The sequence below is a fragment of the Miniopterus natalensis genome, chromosome 4 (genome assembly GCF_054644295.1).
Source record: "Miniopterus natalensis isolate mMinNat1 chromosome 4, mMinNat1.hap1, whole genome shotgun sequence".
Classification (NCBI taxonomy): Eukaryota; Metazoa; Chordata; class Mammalia; order Chiroptera; family Miniopteridae; genus Miniopterus; species Miniopterus natalensis.
Genome location: NC_142084.1, coordinates 80,045,895 through 80,065,459, shown reverse-complemented (window position 1 = coordinate 80,065,459; position 19,565 = coordinate 80,045,895). Strand labels below are relative to the sequence as shown.

At 53.8% G+C, this 19,565-nt stretch overlaps 1 protein-coding gene across 3 annotated transcripts in view; it reads left to right on the top strand.

Moving 5' to 3' along the window:
* The window catches only part of CAMK2A (calcium/calmodulin dependent protein kinase II alpha), a 57,128-nt gene that overhangs the window by 33,132 nt on the left and 4,431 nt on the right, over positions 1-19,565 (top strand). Inside the window, exons 10-16 of one of the 3 annotated variants that reach the window (XM_087816918.1) lie at positions 34-156; positions 525-608; positions 2,088-2,130; positions 4,618-4,658; positions 9,359-9,391; positions 10,366-10,414; positions 17,196-17,271. In XM_087816918.1, coding sequence (XP_087673044.1) covers positions 34-156; positions 525-608; positions 2,088-2,130; positions 4,618-4,658; positions 9,359-9,391; positions 10,366-10,414; positions 17,196-17,271 — 449 coding nt within the window. Of the gene's footprint in view, positions 1-33; positions 157-524; positions 609-2,087; positions 2,135-4,617; positions 4,659-9,358; positions 9,392-10,365; positions 10,415-17,195; positions 17,272-19,565 lie in introns of all 3 variants that reach the window. The other 2 variants (XM_087816917.1, XM_087816919.1) reach the window with 2 other exon arrangements.

The following is a 19,565-nucleotide window of genomic DNA, read 5'->3' as shown; positions in this document are numbered from 1 at the left end:
GCTGGGCAAACCTGGCCCCTCTGCCCCTTTCAGTTCCCATCACCAGAGTGGGACACCGTGACCCCAGAAGCCAAGGATCTGATCAATAAGATGCTGACCATCAACCCATCCAAACGCATCACGGCTGCCGAGGCCCTCAAGCACCCCTGGATCTCGGTGAGCCTTCCTCAGCAAGCCCCTCCCCAGGATCCCCTCCAGATCTCAGGGTCAAGGCCTTCACAGAGTCCTGTCCTTGACGCTGGCTTCTCAGGCCCAGCCTGGGGCCAAGGGGGCTTAATCCAAGAGACACTGACCTTGGTGCCACTCTCAGTGGGAAGTGGAAATGGGAGGTTGACATTAAGACTGGGGGGCTACTGGCATTGATTATCTGGTGCCCAGAATGCTAAGCACCTGCAATGTTTACAACATCCCCTAGAACAAAAAATTATTCCCCCAAGATGCCAACCACACCCATAAGATGCCCTGCTGAGGGGCCCTTGGGCAGTCTGCCTTCCACTCACAGCCCTCTTCCCCGCTTCCTCCAGCACCGGTCCACCGTGGCGTCCTGCATGCACAGACAGGAGACCGTGGACTGCCTGAAGAAGTTCAACGCCAGGAGAAAACTGAAGGTAACCAGCCCTCACCCTCCATGCTCCAGGCACAGGAGTCGCTTGGCCTTCGTCTCCACAGAGGCCAGGAGAACCACTCACTGTTCTTTCCTTCACTGAGTCAACAAGCATTTATTGAATGCTTGCTGTCTGGGCAGGGCAGTGTGCAGTGGAGAAGACAGATGTAGCTGGGACATTATGGGGCAGGGGCGAGCTGTGATCGAATGCCCTGAGGCTGTGGGTATACACAGCAGGGCCATGAACCAGGTCTAGAAGGACCAGGGAAGGATCCTGGAAGCCTCCCTGGGCAAGTAGCATTGAAGCTGAGACCCTGCAAGACAAGCAGGCTTTAGTGGTGTAGAGTCAGAGTGGGTAGGTGTTCCGGACAGAAAGACAAGCCTGTGGAAAAAGTCTGGAAGTATGAGCTTGATCCCTTAGGGGCACTGCCGTGTTTTAGCAGAGGTTTCAGAGGTGACATGTGACTGGGCAGGAGGTCACTTTGGGGGTGAGGCCCCAGGCACTGGGAGGAATGGCTGAGAGACTTGGGTATGGGTTGTGACCTCAAGGAAGCTACCAGGGGAACCAGGTGAACCCTGAGCTGCTGGCCTCTCAGCAGGTCCTGTGTGTTCCCAGGGCCATGACAACTCCTGGCCTAGACCTTGCCAGAGACCCCATGAGCAGGTAGGAAGAGCGACCGAGGGGTCCCCAGCTGCTCAGAACAGAGAAGCCATCAGCATGCTGAGTGACAGATGCTGAGGCCCTGGCTCATTGGGAACCTTCTCACCAATTGCTCCCAAGCCTGGTCTGGTGGCTCAGGATGGGGGCATAGGCCAAGTGGGTGGCAGCCAGCATGATGCCAGGAAAACTAGTGGGAGCTGTCACAGAAGAAGTCTCAAAATGCCAGAATCAGGAATTCTTAAAATCATGGACTGTGGGACTCAGAGAGTGTCCAAATCAGACAGTGTCAGAACCAGAAGGGCGATTGTCCCCCAGTCCCTTGTTGACAGAAGAGGGTTTTTCCACATTAACCTTCCAGGGTTGCGAGCCCAGTATCCACAGAGGGATGTGCTAGTGCTAGAGTGAGGTGCTGAGTGCTCCAGGCAGAGGTGGATGGAGAGGGGCCCAGGGGCACAGGGTCTACTGTTCTTGCTCAGGCAGGAAACTTCCTTGGCCTTTAGCAGCCCCCACTGACAGGTGTCTCCTAGCCCATCCACCTGCTCTGGCCAGGCCGGTGCAACCTATTAATATCTGCTCCTGGGATGGCCCTGTCCCTGGAATGGTGCCAGCTAAGGTTGAGTTCACCCTGATTTCTCAAGGGAGGTGGGAGTTGGTCCCTGAACTGTGCAATGGGGAACAAAGGGAGGGGCAGAAGGCTTTGGCTTTGTCTGAATGGAGCACCTGCCTTTTCTTCCCCACTCATCACCCATTTCTCTGTCTACTCTCCCCCTCACCTTCGGCTTCTTCTCTCTCTCCCACACCCTCTCCCCTCACCTGTTGCAGGGAGCTATCCTCACCACGATGCTGGCCACCAGGAACTTCTCTGGTAGGTGGTAGGATCTCAAAGTCCTGAACACATCCTGCAGGAGGTGGGGTCATCTCCATGTCAGATACCTGGGTACCCTAAGTCAGGGGGTCTGGGGAGAGTGGGGAGAGAGAGGGGGCTTGGCTCACTTGATGCAAACCTGCACCCAGAAGTGGAGAAAGGTCAAAGGTCTGCAAGTTAAGGGCCTACCAGGAAGGGTCAGAGGTTCAGTCTGTCTCCCCCACCTCACAGCAGTGCTGGGGTTCTCAAGCTGGGCCAGCCAGAGGGGAAGGCCTCTCAAATGTTGGGTCCAGGTCCAGGTGGGGCTGAACCAGGCTCAGGGACTGGCAGTACTCCTGTTCCCCACCGTTACTGGGACCCTGTACTAAGCAGTCCCCATGCTTTCACTCTGGTGACCTTTATGTCAAGGCAGTGGGGGCCATCACTATCTCTGCTTTCTGAAGGAGGAAACTGAAGCTCAGAGAGGTGAACATGGTGGCCCCAGGTGGCATCGCTAGGGGGAGGCAGAGCCTGTGATCAGCATAGGTTTGACCAGCCCCAGTGAAAGTGCCCTTAGCCATGGTAGGAGCCTTCAGCCTTGGCCAAAGCCAGGCTGGTTAGTGTGGAAAGTGCCCAATGGCTGTGGCATGCGGCCCCCGAAGAGAGAAGGGAAAGGGATTAGTGTCAGGGTTTACCAAGAAGCTCCCCCTGGCACACTGGAGGGTTCTTGGACCAGTGCTGCCAGAAGCTTCTCGCTGGGGAGCCCGGAAGCTGACCGGGCAGCTGAGCAGATATAGCAAAGCTCACCCGAGGGGCCCTCTGACTGGGGCTGGAGCCAGCCTGAGAGGGCTGCTGTGGTCACGTGGCTGGTCCGAAAGCAAGAGGTGAGCTTTGGGAAACTGCAGCCCAGGCTTTGCTGAGAGGGTCTACTTGCCCACTGAACCAGCTGGAAGAATGAGACCCAGGGTGGGAAAACCTGGAGCTTCAGATCTGAGCTTTTGCCATCGCTTGAGCTGCCTTCCCATTCTCTCCCAGACAAGGATCCTGCAGCTCCTTAAACTGAAACATGAGCTACCCAGACAGTCAGAGTCTTTTTTTAACAACTGAAGTGCCCCTAGAGAACTCTAATCCAGAACTTACAAGATGGTGCTTGTGGGTTAGTTCCAATCTCTAGATGTGCTTGCGGGGAGGGGGGGAAGCAGTGGTGTTTAAAAAATTGGGGGGGGGGAGAGTTTCTAGCACTTAAACATCAGGAGATTTCCTGGAAAAGCCTAGATCTCTGTCTTCTCTTGAAAATCAGAATATATGGCCTCACGGGACCCACAGTCTTACAATAGTGGGCTAGAGCTGAGAGGCCCCCCTTGAGGCTGGAGGGGGAAACACTCTCACCCCACTGTACAGCCTACTTCAACTCTTAAAGCCTGTGGGGGAGGGACAGTCATTCCTTTTGGCTTTGGATCCAGAGGTCCCCACTTGCTTTACAAGAGGGAAACTGGACAAGAGCCTGGTAGGGGTTATTGGAAATGTGAGGGTGACTGGGAAGCTGGACAGACCCTGAGCCCCATCCTTCAAAGCCCCTGGGGCTATGACATCCTGTACCACCCCTCGTCTCCAGCTCACTCTCTCCAGGACACCAGGAGAAAGACAAGCGGCTACCACTTACTGAGCATCTACTGCATAGAGGTCAAATGTTGTGCTAAGTAAGCACTTTGTAGATTCCCTATCTCATTTAACTTAAGGCATTTGCTTGAGGTCTGAGCAGCCGGATGCCAGGTTGGACAGGGCTGGGCACTCATGCCACTTCCTGGCTGATGCCTGACCTCTCCACGGGCTCTGGCCAGGAGGGGAGGGGGGAGGAAAAGAGGAATGACAGAGGTGGAGCTTCCCTGAGATCTGTTGCTCTGCATTTCCCGGCTGCCAGGGACACAGCCAACCCCAGCTTGGAGCTCTGGAGTTTGAGGGTGGTGAGGCCTTTGCCAGGATGGGTGCTCTGGCAGGGGTGGGCCCCACAGGGGGCATCTGCTTCTTGTCACTGGCAAAACACGGCTTGCAGCTGTCCAGAGTGAGTAGGCAGGGCTGACACCTGACCTCTGCAGCAGCATGGGGCTAAAATTAGAGCGGGAGGGTTGGGGAGGGAGCATCCTGCCCCAGCCGGGCAGCCGGGCCTCCGGGTTGGCCACCACCAGCACGGGTGGTGACCGGGATCCAGAGGGAATCCCCAGGCTCTAACAGTAACTCACGGTCCTGGGACACACTGGATACCTTCCTCAACCTCAACCCATGGGGCTGGGGCGTCACACTTGAGATCACCGAGAACTGTGGGAGCCCAGGCCCACGTGGGGGGCCACTGGCAGTGCGGGCCAGAGGAGGGCGGAGAGGAGGAGGCCTCCCCAGATTGCTGAGCCGGCTCCCTGCCCCGCGGCTGCCTGTGGATGCTGCTCTTCCTGGCCCTGTGGGCCCTGGTGCCCTGCCTGGTGTTGGTAACCCTCTACTTTCTCTCCTCTGTAGGAGGGAAGAGTGGGGGAAACAAGAAGAATGATGGTGTGAAGGTAAGGCCCCCGGGAGCCTACAGGGCCTGCTCCGGCAGTGTGTCCGCCAAGGGGCAGAGCTTTCGGGGCTGAGGCGAGACCCAGCTCTGCTGATGGTGCTCTGGGCAGACGCAGTCACTCCTGCAGCAGGACCATCCCCAGACCCAGAGACCTGGGCTTGGTGCCCACCTCCTCACCAGGATTGGGGGTGGGAGTAGGTGGGGGAGGGGGGAGGCTTGAAAACTGGTGGGAGATGCAGATGGCTTTGGGTTGGAGGGGGCACAAGGAAAGGGGCAGGTCTGAAGGAGGTTTCTGGGGTTCTCTGGAGCTGGAGGACTGATGAGCAGGGGGTACAAGGAAAGAATAGAGCTGAGCCTGGGGGGTGACCTCATCTTTCCCGAGTGTGGGCTGGCTGGAACGGGCCCTTCACCCAAAATACACCCCAGTCCAACCCACAAAGCCTATGAAGGATGGATAACCATTCCTCTCCTCTTTGAGGCTCAGAGGTACTCCCTCCCCATCAAGGCTTGCTGGTTCAGTGCTAAGCATCCCCTCCAGCCCCCAACCTAGGCCTGCCCTCTGTCCCCCCCCATGCCCAATGCCCGAGCTACTTCCATACACCCACCCTGACCCCTCCCCCCTCCTCTCTCTTCTCCCTCTGCTCTCTGGGGCCTGGTCCCCGCTCTCTGCAGCCCCCTTCTCCCTGCCACTGGCTTGCCTTGTGGGTTCTCCTCTCTTGAGACCCTGCCTTTCTCTGGGCTCAGAGCCCTGCCTGGCCAGGGCTCCAGGGCACTAGGGCTGGGCTGTGCCCAAGACACTGGAAGGTGTGGGACGTTGTCCAGACACAGTCATCCAGGTGAGCTGGTGGCTTCGTGGCTTCATTTGTAGTGACATTTACAGTCTCAGGCCGCTGGCTTTGGTCTATCATGGTTACATGGGAGGGATCTGGGCTGGCTGTTGGAGGCCAGGGTTTGGGCCTCCCCTCTGCTTTCAGCCCTCTGCAGGTTTGAGCTTTCCTGTAGGTACAATGGGTGGGGTGGGAGGAGTATGGACTCCATGATTTCCAGGACTTCAGCTTCAAAAACACACAAGCAAAAAAACAAACAAAAAAAGCAATCAAACCTTATCTAATCTTTCTCCCCTCTCATCTTGGGTGCTTGAGGATATCTAAGTATTTGATTGTCAGCCAAAGTCAGTGGTTTTCAAACTGAAGTCCTTGGAGCCCAAAGGTTCTGGGACAGCACCTCTGGCAGCAGATGGGGTGGGGAGGGATTACAAGGGGGGGGGGGGGTTCTGGGCATCCCATGTGCATTTCAACCAGAAAGCCTCCATGTAGCAGCCAGCACCGTGGTTGAGAGAGCCTGGGCGGGCTTAGCAGCCGCAGACCTTGGCTGGTTATTTGAATCCCCTGAGCCTGCGTTTCCTCATTCAAGCAATGGGGGTAAAGGGGATGCTACCTCGCAGGCTGCTTGTGAGAATGAGCCAAGGCCACGTGTGTGTGGGATTTAGCGCGGTGCAGGGCGTGCAATGCATGCTCACGAGGTGCTGGTCAGTGGTCTATATATTGGACTTCCAGGTTAAGATTTGTTTTGGAAACAAAGTTTGCTCAAGAAAATATTTGGTAATCCACAGATCTAAAGCTGACCCACTTTCTAAAGTTAACATGCACACCTCCCGAATCCTGTCATGGGAGTCAGAATTGAGTTTTGGTTCACCTCTTGTTTTGAGTTACTCAGGAGTCATTCCCCCAACCCACTCATTTGAAGGGGTAATGGGGAGATGTGTGATGTGGGGATGGCCCAGTTGGGAGCAGCCAGAGCTCTCTCTGGCCCTTGTTGGTAAACACTGGGGTGCTGGGTTCCCTGGGGAAAATTGGGGCAGAGGCCAGAGCAGCTGGTGTGCCCAGGTCAGTGGAGGAGGAGGGGGCAGAGGGAGGGTTGTCCCCGTCTGCTTGGCTTGTGGTGTGGCCCTGGCAAAGGCTAACTCAGAGCCACTGGTGTGAGGTCAAGGCCTCTCTCAGACAGGGTCTGGGGACAAAGCTCTGGTCTGGCTCTTTTCCAAGCAAGGCCAGGAGTCAGAGACTATCCCAGGGCAAGGACATGACATGGTGGGGCTCTAGCTAATCCCTGCAGGGCTTTCCTGTGGGTGCAGCTGAAGAAAGTGTCTCTCCTTCCAGCAGCTAAGACAGACCCTGAATGACTTCTCAGGGTGGCCTGGGTATGGATGAACAGAAGCTCAGAGGCTATTCCTGCCCTGACCGTCCCTCTGTAGCACAGCCCCCTTCCCTTCCTTGGGGTAGCAAAGGGGGAAGGCCAGCTGGAAGAAGTCACCCAGGGGCCTTGCCCGGGATTCAAAGCACCCTGTCTGCAATGTCACTCTGGGGGTCCAGTCCTGTTTTCCCCGTGAGTAAAACTGAATCTAGTCAAGAAGTAAAGGGTTTGAGTCTAGGCCCACCGTCCCCTCCCTTGGGGACCTGAGTCATCACTTCTGTCATCTGTGCAAGGGGAGAATGGGGCTTGCAGGGCCTGGTGGAGTCATCGCCGAGTCATCGAGTGCTTTTTTAAATGACACATGTTCAGCCAAAGTGGGGAAGTACAGATTCTTCCTACAACATCGTTCCAGAGACTAACGACCGATTCCATCTAGGGCTTTACTGAAGAAGTGGGGGTTGGTCCCACCTCTGGAGGACAGCTGGCCAATTGGAGTTAGAGATATGACACAATACTGTACTTTATGGGCTTTAATGGCTTTTCAAGGCTAATTTTGACCATACTTCATTTCTACCATCCTTGCTAACCTTAGAACCATGCTTTTTCCAGGTGGTTCTAAGAAATGTGACTCTACTTTTGGTGAAAGCCCCTTGTAAATTATACTCGAACTTGCCAGTCAGTGAGGGTTATGATTAATATCATCATCATTTGTGACTCAGGGAAATTGAGTCTTTCTGTCACCAAGAAGTGATGCCCTCTCCCAATCACCTTGAGGCCTCTACTGCTATGAGGAGGGGCCGACTGCTCCCACCCCTCAACTCCACTCACTGCCCCTGTTGGTGTCCCATGCGTGCCATTGTGACTTCTCTCCCCCATGTCCCATCCTGTCACTGTACGTCCGAATCTGACGCAGTCTCTGCTCTATGTTCCCTCCTCGTGTCCTGCCTGGAACCTCCTGGTCCCCCGGGCCACTCCTCAGGTTTCTGCTGACAGCCCAGCTGAGAGGGCTTGTCCTTTCCCACTGTGCCTGGTTTGGCTCCATCCAGGAGTAAGGCTGACTCTAGATGGAGAGGGGAAGAGAGGAGAGAAGAGGCAGGACTGTCTGCAGACTGCTGGCTTTGGAAGCCACGCTGTCCTGCCCAGCTGCAGCATTTACACTAGAAATGCCCCGTGAGCCACCCCTGCCATGTCTGAGGAGGCCCTGGATGGAAAGCACAAGATCTCAGGCTCCTGGCACTCAGGGGCTCCTGGGCTTTGGAGTAAGAAAGCCCAGAATTAGACTTGAGGGCCCTCAGAGAAGATTGTGCCTCTCCCTGGCAGGCCTACCCCAAGGGCATCTCAAGTCCCTCATCTGTCCCCATCCACCCAGCAGAGCAAGGAGAGCAGCCTTCTGGCCTCAGATGTAAATGGTCTGGGAAGAATAAGCCTTTGAAGAACAGCCAGACTGTGGGTGCCTGAGGCCTGGACAGAGGAGAGAGCAGCACTCAGGGGTTCCGGCCTCTGCTCTGCTAGCAGCCTGAGAGACTGAGAGACCTTGAGCAGATCACTGCCCATCTCTGGGCCCCAGTTTCTCATCTGTTCAATTCAAGTGTCAGTCTTGACCTGCAACCCTCTATGAATGTGAGTCTTTTAGACTCTTGGCTTAGGTCTGAGAGAAGGAAAAGATAATCTACCCTTGTCCTCTCTCTCTCCTTCCCTTAGTTCCATGGCCAGTAATACAGGGAAAGCTACAAACTCCCCCAAAGCTAGAATAGGCTGAATGGCAGGGCCCAGAGTCTCAAATTCTGGGCACCGCTGTGTGTCTGGCTGTGCCTTGCCTTCTCTCTCAGCATAAAGGAGCTGGCTAGGTCAGTCACTGGGAAGCTGGGGACACAAGCAGAATTTCAAAGGCCACGTAGAGGAGTGGTTCCCAAGACTGGCCCTACTCTGGAATCTCCTGGAGATATTGTTTCAAGTAGAGACCCCCAGGTCCCACCCCAGAGTGAGTTACCAAACTCCTTGAAGGGGCTTGATTACGTGTGTTTTTGACAAGTTTCCCAAGTGACTATGCCACTTGGAGTCCTTTCAGCAGAGATGCACGGGGAGTCTCGGAGGAGAGGCTGGACCTCATCCCCAGAGCTGAGCACCCTTTTACCCTTCAAGAGCTTTGCATTCTGGAGGCCTTAGGCTACTGGCATCTGACACCCAGGGTTGACTTCCCCCGTCAGAGCTTGGTGCAGAGGGAGCCCTGGTCCAAGGGAGGCTTGACCTGGAACTTGGCGACTGGGCTGTGAGAGCCAGGCAGCTGTGCACAAGGCCCCAGAACTTCAGGCTGAGAGGACCGGTCCCACCAGGTCAGCTGGTGCTGGTGGCCCTGACTCCTTGCCCACATGCCCTGTAGGCAAGGGACCACAGAGGATGACCCCGAGGCCCATCCTCCTTCCAAACTTCCCCTGTCATTCGTTTTCTCTGCTCCCTGCCGTTTTCACGCTGTGTCTTTTCCTGTCCCATCTCTTCTCCTTGTTTTTCCAGAAAAGAAAGTCCAGTTCCAGCGTTCAGTTAATGGTGAGTGTCTGCCGTCTCTCAAACGCCGGTAAATGCTGGGCCTCGACCCCTCGCTCCTGCCTCCCTCCTGCAGGCTGCACTGGGAACCCGGGGCGGGGAGAGGGTGCTCAGGGCGTGCTTGGTACGTGTGCCTTGTGTGACAATATGTGTGTTGCGTGTGCGTGTTGTTGGCGTGTTTCTGTTGACACCTCCAACTCCATGGCCCAGACCAGCAGCCTGACAGTAGACCTGAGAACTCGGTCGGGTGTGAAGGTTGATTTGACCCCACCCCACATCCAGCCCTTGGCTTCTCGCTTCTCCCCGCCCTCTGCTCTGGAACTCATCTCAGGGCTTGGCTTATGCCAGTTGTGGCGAGGGGTGGAGGGGCTTGGTTTGGCCAAAGTAGTGGGTGCCGTAGAGGCCCTTCTTGAGCAAGGCTAACACAGGGCCCGCCGGTGGCAGGGGAGCCACCAGTTCCTGCCTCTGTCTAAACGTTCCAGTGGTGGCATGGTGGCCCACGCCCCTCTTCTTCTAATTCCATCGCTGTCTCCCTCAATTGTGTGGTTTTTCCCCCCTGAAAAGCCCAGCTCTCTCACACTGGGCCTCCCTCTCTCTCTCTCTCTTCCTCTCCTGCCAATGTGTGTATTCCTTCCCCACTCTGTGGCCACCATGTGCCTCTCTGCCCCTCTGCACCCCCTCTTTGACCCGTCAAGCAGAAAGGGCGCAGGTACCCCTCCCAGCCCTTCCAGCAAGGCCAGGGTTCTCCTTGCATCCATCCCTCCACCCACGCCCTCACCGCCAGCCTCCTGCTAAGCTAGGCCCTTCCCCTCCTTAGGCTCGGGAGTCTGACAGGGCTTTCAGGGGAGCATCCGGATGGCAGAGCCAGTGAGACTTACAGAAACTGGGCGACAGTGTCAGGCAGTGGGGCACCCCCACTGGCCGCGTTCCTCCTGCTGGCCAGGCCAGCCTCACCGCCTCCCTGTTCTCTCTGGCAGGAATCTTCAGAGAGCACCAACACCACCATTGAGGACGAAGACACCAAAGGTAGGGGGGGCCTTGCCTTTGGCGTCTGGGCCCCCAGGCCGCCTCAGGCCCCCTTCCCTGACAGCCCCTGGCTGGAGAGGGCCCCAGTGCCAACCTTGTGTCCTGCTGCTCTGCACAGAACCTCACTTTGGTTCCTTCCAGACTGAGTACACTGTTCCTGCCATGGGATACACCAGTGGTACATAGCCGGACTTTTCTCATTGTAGGGGTTATGCATTTACTTTACTATGTGTTAGAAAAAAACTAATTTAACATCTTCATGTCGTAAATGTATCACAGTGGTAGGCGTTTTCCTTTTGAAGTAAGCGGTTTTGCCTTTTTTTAAGGGTGCTGATTTTGAAAACATGAAGTCATAAGCGTTAGGGAAGAGACAGCAAAAATACAGAAAGTTCAGTTGTATGGGAAGCATGGGAAACCCTGCCCGGGAGCAGCCAGGAATGCAGGAGCGACTGCGGCCTGACTAACAGGGAGCCCTCAGAGGGACGAGGGAGGGAACAGCCGGATAATTGTGATCGGACAGTAAGAGAGGAAATAATCAGGACAGGAACAGGAACATTGGCTGCCTTTTATGGGACGCTCGCTGTGGGCTAGACTGGAAGTGCTTCACATTGACCTGAGCTTCATAACAAGCTGATGGGGTAGGTGCTGTCATTAACCCCATTCTACAGCCCTGGAAGCAGAGGAGTTGAGTCCATTGTCCCACGTCCCACAGCTGGTAAGGGTGGAGTCAGGATTTGAACCCAGGCAGTGTGGCTCCAGGGCCTGGCTCGTAACCACCACTCTGGAGGCCTTGGTGTGTGGAAAGTGTGCATGGAGCTTAGAGGAGGGAGGAGGGAGTGTTGTCATCTGCTCAAGTGACACTAAACCCTTGGATGAGTTGGTGGCATTCTGTGTTCTGTCATCCCCCTGGGAGAGGGAGACCAGAGAGTGCAAGGGATCTCACATGTGGGCATGTGTCAGAGATGCCTGGGAGTCTCTGAAACCTAGAAAAACACTGTTGACCTGGAGAGATCACTGCTATACCAGTTTAGACATTTTCCAGTGGTTTAGATAATTCGCCTCTAGAAGAATACAATGATGGGGAAAAGAGCGTTTTAATATGTAATAAATATTTCTGCACAATTGTAAGCCAGGCTTCAAGGCACTTTTGATACAATAAGTGCCATGACTACCTCCAGACTCTGCCAGGATGCCCTGGGAGATTAGCCCCACCCTGTCTATGGCCCTCTCTGGTCAGTCCCAGCTGGCGGAAAGGCGGGAGAGGGTCACTAACGCCATAGCCTGGCACTACAGCAGAGCAATTTTCTATGTAGGCACTAGTGCCAACCTTTAAAAATGCTTGTCTTAAAGAAGAATTCTATGTTAGGGTCATGTCAGCAATCTAAGTCCCTCAAGTATGATTCTCTAACCACATCCTGGCCCTGCCCCAGTGGATTTCCATTCTGTAGTTTTGTGTTGGGCTGAGACATGGCGTTTCTATGATGGTCTCCGTATTTGAGGCTTGCTGTCCTGATGGTAAGATTGGAATTTTGAGGAGACTAACTATGGCCCCATAATCTTGGTCTCAGAGCAGACAGGGACCATATTGGCGAGCTAGCTCTGTGCTTCTCCACTGGGGTCCATTTGCTGGTTGGCCTTGGGCAACTTACTCAACCTCTCTGAGCCTCGGTTTCCTTAACAATAAAAAGGTGATGATAATAGTTTCAACCTCAGAGGACTGCTATAAAGATGAAGTGAGGGCTGCATATAAAGTGCTTAGACAGTGTTTGGCACATGGTAATTGTTTAATAAATCTTATTTTTTTTTTTTTTTTTTAACGAGAGCTTGTGGTTAACAGGAAGCCACATGCCATTTTTGGAACATCAATTTTACCGAAAGATTATTTTAAGGCAAATATTTATATATTAAACAGACAGAAATATTTGGAAGAGAATGTAAGTTTTGTATGCACTATTAATATAAAATATGAGCTGCCAAAAACATTTTCCACCTGGGGTAATGGCTCTGGGCTGCACCCCTGAGGCCCCACATTTACAATCATAATTCTCTGTTTTAGAAGGAACAGAATGGGAAAATTTGTAAAGCCTTGAAATTTATTTGGTTCATTTAGGCCCCCCCTTTTTTCTTTATTTTAAAAATTTTAAAAATTATTTTTACTGATTTAGGGAGGAAGGGAAAGAGAGAGAGAGAAAAACATCAATGTGAGAGAGATAGATTGGGTGGTTGCCCCCCGCACACACCCTGCCGAGGATCCAACCTGTGACCTTCTGGTGCACAGGATGAAGCTCCAACCAACTGAGCCACACTGGCCAGGGCTAAACCCCTTTTACAGGAGGAAATCAGAGGCTCAGGGTGGAGGAAGGGCACATTGGGTTATTAATGGCAGAACTAGAACCCATTCCCTGCCTCAGTTTCCCCACATGTAGAAGGCCATGTCTGATGGAAGAGACACTGGTTCAGCCAGGAGCTTTTCCCATATTTGGCAGGAAAGAGGAAACCTTCCAGAGAACCGTTTTCTGGTGTTGATTTGTTAAGACTTCTTCCTAAGTGAGAATAGCAGCTGGTGGGGTGGATTCTGACCTAACATTAAAGTTAATTAGAAATGTCATCCTCCAGGGAACATTTTCCCCTGAGCAAGGAAAGGGACATTAATATTTCAGAGCACCTCAGGCTTCATGCACACGCCTCTCACCCTCCAAATTTCACCGGGCTCTGCCTGGCTTTCTCCCCACTCCCCTACCTCCTCCTGGTCAGCTCCACGAATAATTAATTTCCTCTGCAACCCGAAAAGCTGCCTCAGAACCTCGGCAGAGACATTCTGGGGAATATCAGCCAGGAATGCTGATCCCATCTCAGCCTCGGCATACTGTGTGACCTTGAGGGAGTGCCTTAACCTCTCTGGGGCTTCAGCTTTCCCATCTGTAGGGGAGCACTCCTGCACTGCCTGAGTGAATACCTGGAAGCTGCTGAATGAACCCCTCACATAGCAATGGGATAGCTGAGGGCATGAGAGGGGCCCAGAACCAGAGTGAATTTCTCCAGATTTAAGGAGTGGAGATCTTTTGTTCCAGAGAATGAAGCTAGAGAAATTCCTGCCCACTAGGCTTTGGCTGTTGGCATAATCGGTGTCCTGAGTGGCTAGAGGCAAAGCCAAGTTAGGCACTGTCTTGGGCTGCATTAATAGAGGTATAGTGTCCAGAATGGGAGGGGATAGAGAGTGCTACTCCAGACCTGATACTGTGTAGTATCCAAGCCACACCTGGGATTGTGTGCTTACACTCATGAGGCCTTTGAAGAGTAGACGGCCCACTTGAGTCAGATCCTGCAAACCACATCCTGGAGGCCTTCAGCCCTGAGGAGAGAAGACTGGTGGGGGGAAGAGCGTAAGTCCAGGGGAGCAGGCACTCAGTGCAGGGCCCCAGAAGGCAGAAAGGGACCAGAACTGTAGCTAGGGGCTTCCAGAGCAACAGATTTCAACTCGGAAGAAGGAGGCAGGCACCAATGGTGAGAGCTGTCCAACAGTGCAGTGGGCTGCCCAGTAGGCTGCAAGCCCCCAAATGCCAACCGCGATGGAACTGTCACATATTAGGCTGCTGGGAAGGAGACTATCCTCAGGAGGAACTTCCAGTTTAGAGACTTGCATGTGATAATAACCACAGCTCTCATTTGTGGAGTGCCTGATGCTGCTCTAAGTGCTTGACATATTGCATCATTAATTACATAAAGAAGCTGATAAAAGGCTTAGACAGTAGCTGGCTCTTAGTATCAGCTGTTTCTTTTGGTATATTCTGAATTTACATAATCCTCAGATCCACCCTATAAGGTAAGTGCTATTAGTAGCTCCACTATACATATGGGGAAACTGAGGCATGGGGAAATCCCTTGCCCAGGGTCCCGCAGTTATTAAGAAGCAGAGATAGGATCCAAATCCAGGGAGTCTGCTCTGGAACCCATGCCTTTGACCACTTTGCTAGCCTCTCTGAGTTGGCATGAGAAGCAGCCCACAGGAGATGGGGCATGAAGCACAGGCTCACGGGATGTCAAGCTGGAAGTGTTCTTACAGTCCAAACACAGGCAGCAAGGAAGGTGGCACAGGTCCCACGACTGCCATGAGCACATGGACTCGCTCTGGGTCATCACCTTGATTCCACGTGGGAGAGGCTGGAACGTGGTGTCTCTTGGCAGGGGTGGGTTTCTTCCATCCTCAGTCTCCAGCTTCCGTGAAGGAGGGCAGAGTTGACCAGGAGGCTGGGCTCTTGGGCTCCCAGTCAAAGAGGCCACCAGGAGACTTGGTCAATTCCAGGAAACAGGGCAAAGACAGCAGCCCTAGACCCTGGTTTGGTGCCATCCACTCATTCATTCATTCCTGCCACCTCTGCCCCAGCCCCAGGCAAGGCCCCAGAGTGACCTGGCAGAGCTCATGGTCTAAGATGGACTCATTCCCAGCCCTGGTGATTCTTAGCGGAGCCAAGAGAAAAATAATTTGTCGTTCACAGTGGTTAACTGACATTGAAGATGATAATTGCCGTGTCTGCTTAGCGCCCACCATGTGCCAGGAGCTGTTCTGGGCAGGGGCCCCTGCCCTGAGAGGCATGTGCTGCGGGGGAGAGTGTGATGGGCTTTGGAACTGCAAATGCTGGGCAGCTGGTCCACCGGTACAGACTATCTGACTTCTCTTACTTCCAATTTGCTTGTCTTTGATGTGGAAGTGATAGCCACATGAGGTTGTGCTGTGAGCCTTCAAGATTCTGCAGGCTGAGCACACAGCACAATGCCTGGGGCACTCATTTATTTAATAACGAGTTCCCAAGAGGGCAGGCCTGTTCTAGGCTCCTGGAATCCAGCTGCCAAGGGCAGCCATGGCCCAGCCTCCATGGAACTAGTATTTGAGTTGGGGAATAGAAGCAGACAGGCCCAATGTGTCAGGGAATGTGTTGGGGTGCCAGGGTTCTGTGGAAAAGGTCCTGAGCTGGGAGCCAAACTGCACCCTGTCTGTTCTGTGTCCTTGGGCAAGTCACAACCCTATACCTGGCCTCCGTTTCCCCAACAGTTTGATTAGGAGGCTGAGTCCCTGGTCTCCAGGGGTTCTCCCAGCCTGGCTGTTCTGTGACTCCGTGTCCTCTGGGTCTGAGGTGAGCTCCTGGCATGAGATGAGGTGGGGTGTCATGGGCAGTGATGAGGGAAAGGCCAGGGACAGGGCCTCAGCCAGGCATGAGTTCTCTCCCACATTCCCAGACTGGGAAATGGGCTACGAGTCCATCTACCTAGCCTGAGGCTGCTCCAATGGGCTGAAGGGATTAGGAGCTGAGCTTGAGCCTGGGGGAGGAGCGGAGGAGGGTGTGCCTTCAGGAACCCATGTGAAGCTTCTGGTAGGACTGTCCTTCTAGGAGCCAGGACGCCTGACTTCGAATTCCTTCGTTACTGAGGCTTAGCCTCCTCGGGTGTCAGCCGGGGGAAACTGGCGCACCGCGCAGCTCCCAGGGTGTCTATGAGGAGCACATGTGGCAACCCTCAGGATGCAGGAGATGGCACTTACACCGTGTACCTACTGTGTGCCAGGCTTTAGTCTGATTGCTTCATGCTCACTTCACCCCACCTTCACGCCAACCCCAGGAGGGGAGCACGGTCATCTCATCGGACAAACCAGGAACAGCCTTGTGGCCCACAGTTGCACGCCTTGTAAGGGCCTGGGTTGGAAGTTATTTATTGATTGATTGAATTTTTTAAAAGAGGACAGCTTACAATGAAAGGTCCTTCTACCTATAATTGCCTCAGAGATTTTTTTTCTTTATTGACCTTTAGAGAGAGAGGAAGGGAGAGGGAGAGGGACAGAAGCATCGATGTGAGAGTGAAACATCGATGGGCTGCCTCCCTCACACCCCCAACGGGGGATCGAGACTGGAACCCGGGCATGTGCCCTGACCGGGAATGAAACCGGTAACCTTTCGGTGCATGCAAAGACACTCAACCAACTGAGCCACACTGGCCAGGGCCTGGGTTGGAATGTAGATGAAGCCTGTCTGGTACTGAAGCCTGGGTTCTTTCCATGATACTTTTGGCTTTGAATGAATGAGAGGTAATGTTGTCCCCATTTTACTGATGGGAAAACTGGGGCTCAGACATCACACATATAATAAGAAAAGTGACATCTAACGCTCTACCAGAAAGACAGCAGCTGTTTGTGTTATTTCTGTGGTGGCTGGGAAGGCCAGGTCTCAGCAACTGGGATTCATTATGCCTAGAAAGTTCTGGAAAGCTCAGTGCCTGATTTCTATAGGCACCCAAGTGGAACAAAAAGCTCCCCCAGACTAAAGGGATGAATAAGCCCTGGGACTTTCCTTAGTGGCCCCAGTTTGGGCCATGGGGGAGCCCCTGGTTTATGGCTGCTAGTGACAACTGCCACAGTTGTTGTTTTGATTCAGGGGGTAAAGCAAGGTGATAGGGAAGTATATTTTGGAGTCAAAACAGGCCCAAGATCAGAATGCCCACCATGGCTGCTTTTTGGAGGCAAAGGCTGCCAGCTAAGACACTGGCTCTGTCCTTTGTAGCTGAGGGTACTTTCATACCTTTTAACTTTTCTGGGCCTCAGTTTCTTCTTCTGTGAAATGGGAGTAATGATGTCGACTTGTCATGGCTACTGTGAGGATAAATGAGACAATGTATATGAGGCCCTCAGGCCCCGGTCCAGGGTCTGGCACATGATGAGGACTCAGGAAATGGTAGTTGGCGCTTCATTACTGTCACAATTGCTACTATTTCTGTGTCCCCTCCTGCCTTACAGTGCGGAAACAGGAAATTATAAAAGTGACAGAGCAGCTGATTGAAGCCATAAGCAATGGAGATTTTGAGTCCTACACGTGAGTCGGCTGGGCCCATCCTGCATGTCCTGCCTGGATTGTTGTTCGGGGGGCTGATGACTAATTTGGGGGTCCGCATCTCTGACCCTCAGTCACTCACTCTGCATGTGCTGTGAATCAGAATGAACTCGTGGTTCTGTTTCGCTTTCAGATTTTATGCTTTTATTAAGCTTCCTGTTGAAAATGCTTCTCTATACCTTAGCCCTGCTCCTCCTGCTCCTCCTATCTCGTTCCCCAGGAGAAACTCCTACAAGGCTCTTTTGCTTCCCCAAGGAAAGAGGGGGTGCTCTCCACCACAGCGCGGGCCTCTTTGGGAGTTGAGCTGGGGGCAGGGGAGGGAGGCAGGTCCCTCCTTAGTCTTGACGTGTGGGCCTGGGTCTCACCCTGGCCTTTCTCAGACCTCTGACCTCAGCTGGACAGGAGTGGGCAGGCATCCATAGGGTGTGTACCTCCAGTGAGCAAGGGTGAGCAAAAGAGCCTCAAAATGGAACCTTAAATCCTCTGGGGTATAAGACTGTGTGCACAAAAATAACATAAAAGGAAACAGGTGGCGTAAGATGTTCTCTGCACACCTGGGCCAGCCCTTGGAGGGGCCGCTGTGTGCAAAGGCTGAGCTGGGGCGCCCCCTGGTGGTCACACTCTTCCTGGTCTGGCCCAGAAGCAGGCCCCGAGGCCGCCTCCAGCTGGCTCCAGGCGGAGCAAGGATTCGGGCGAGGCCTCAATCTCTTGGCCAGGGCTTACAAAGTCAGGCCTGGAGATCCCACATATGTTTTTCAGTGGACAAAACCTGCTAACTAAGGCAGAATGACCCTTGCCTGTTGGGTTCAGGTGAGATGGGAACAACCAGGCTGGGGTTTGCTCCTGGGGCAGCCTGTTTTTGGTTTCCACTGTGCCCAGGAGCTGAAGTGTGTCTCCCAAAGGCCTACAGGCCACTGCGGGAAGGTTTCTGCAGCGATGGGTGGCAAAGCCCCAGTAATCTACTGGTTATCTCTGGAGGAACAGGACTTTGGAAGGCTCAGGTGTGAGACTGGGGCTACATGTATGTGTGTGTGTGCACTTGTCCATGCATGCACATTTGTGATTGTGTGCACAGGGGTGTGCAGAGGTGCGTGTGCACTGGGTATCACATGAAAGCATGGAAATGTGCTGTTAAACAGGTTTTGCATCCAGCCCTAGAAAGAGTTAAGGCAGCCATGGGAGAGCCAGGGAAGGAGGGAAAGAGAGGTGGCTCCTGTGGACCCCAGGACTCCCAGTGCCATTTCTGGAGACTGTTCCCATCTCTGTGATGTCCCTCTGTGATGTCCCTTCCTCTGGCATCTGTAGTTTACTCTAGGTCTGACCCTCTGCCATGACCTCTGGGGCCAGTGGTACCCTGAGTCTGGCCCCGTGTAACCCTGGATAAGCCCCTTCATATCATGAGCCTTGGTTTCTCTACGTGTACAATGAAGTTGGAGTAGATGGTCTCCTTCAGAAGAAGGGATGCCCAGAGACCTCCTGGAGAGGGGCTTCTGTAATGGTGCTCAGAATCCTCCAGCCTTGGAGGATTCTGCTGTTGGAAGGATCCTGAGCATCCCATGTGGTCTGAGCACAGCCCCAGCCCCTGGTTAATCCGCCTGGAGAAATTGAAGTCCAAGTAGAAAAGCTGGTTGCCTGGGGTCACACTGACAGGACAGTCTGGGAGGCAAAGGGACAGAGTGCCCTGTACTCACCATGGTGTCCAGCTCAGAATATGTTGAGCCTGATGCCCTCCTCCACGTGTCTCCAGTTCCTCCCCAGATTGGGATCTTTTCTTTTCCAGGGGTACCTTCTGTCTGTGGCTTCATTGTCATTGTCACAGGAGTCCATGTTGTGCCACAGAGACCTGGGAGTGGGGAAGACAGTTTTTCCCTTCCCCAACCCAGCTGTCAGGGTCTCCGGAAGACTGAGACCTGGAAAGGAGCACTGCCCTGAAAATAGACAGCCGAGGGCCTCCCCTGCCGCTCCACGCCCTGCCCCTTCCTCCCAGGCATTGCTTTGTAGGTGCTGTTTTCCTCACGTCGCAGAAGAGGGAACAGGCTCACAGTGAGGGGGGCTGCTACCCATGGGGCATCTTTGTTTAAAGTAGCAAAACGTACCCTCTCTAGGGATAGACCTTCTTGGTGAGCAGAAGTCATTTTAATGTGAAGGGAAAGGTCCCCTTCCCAAGAAGACAAATCAGGACCCCCCCCCCCCCCCCCCCCCCCCCCCCGGGCTCTGCTGCCCTGGGCAGGAGTGGGAGGATGGGATGCAATTTGGAGAGTAGCCTCCAGGCTGAC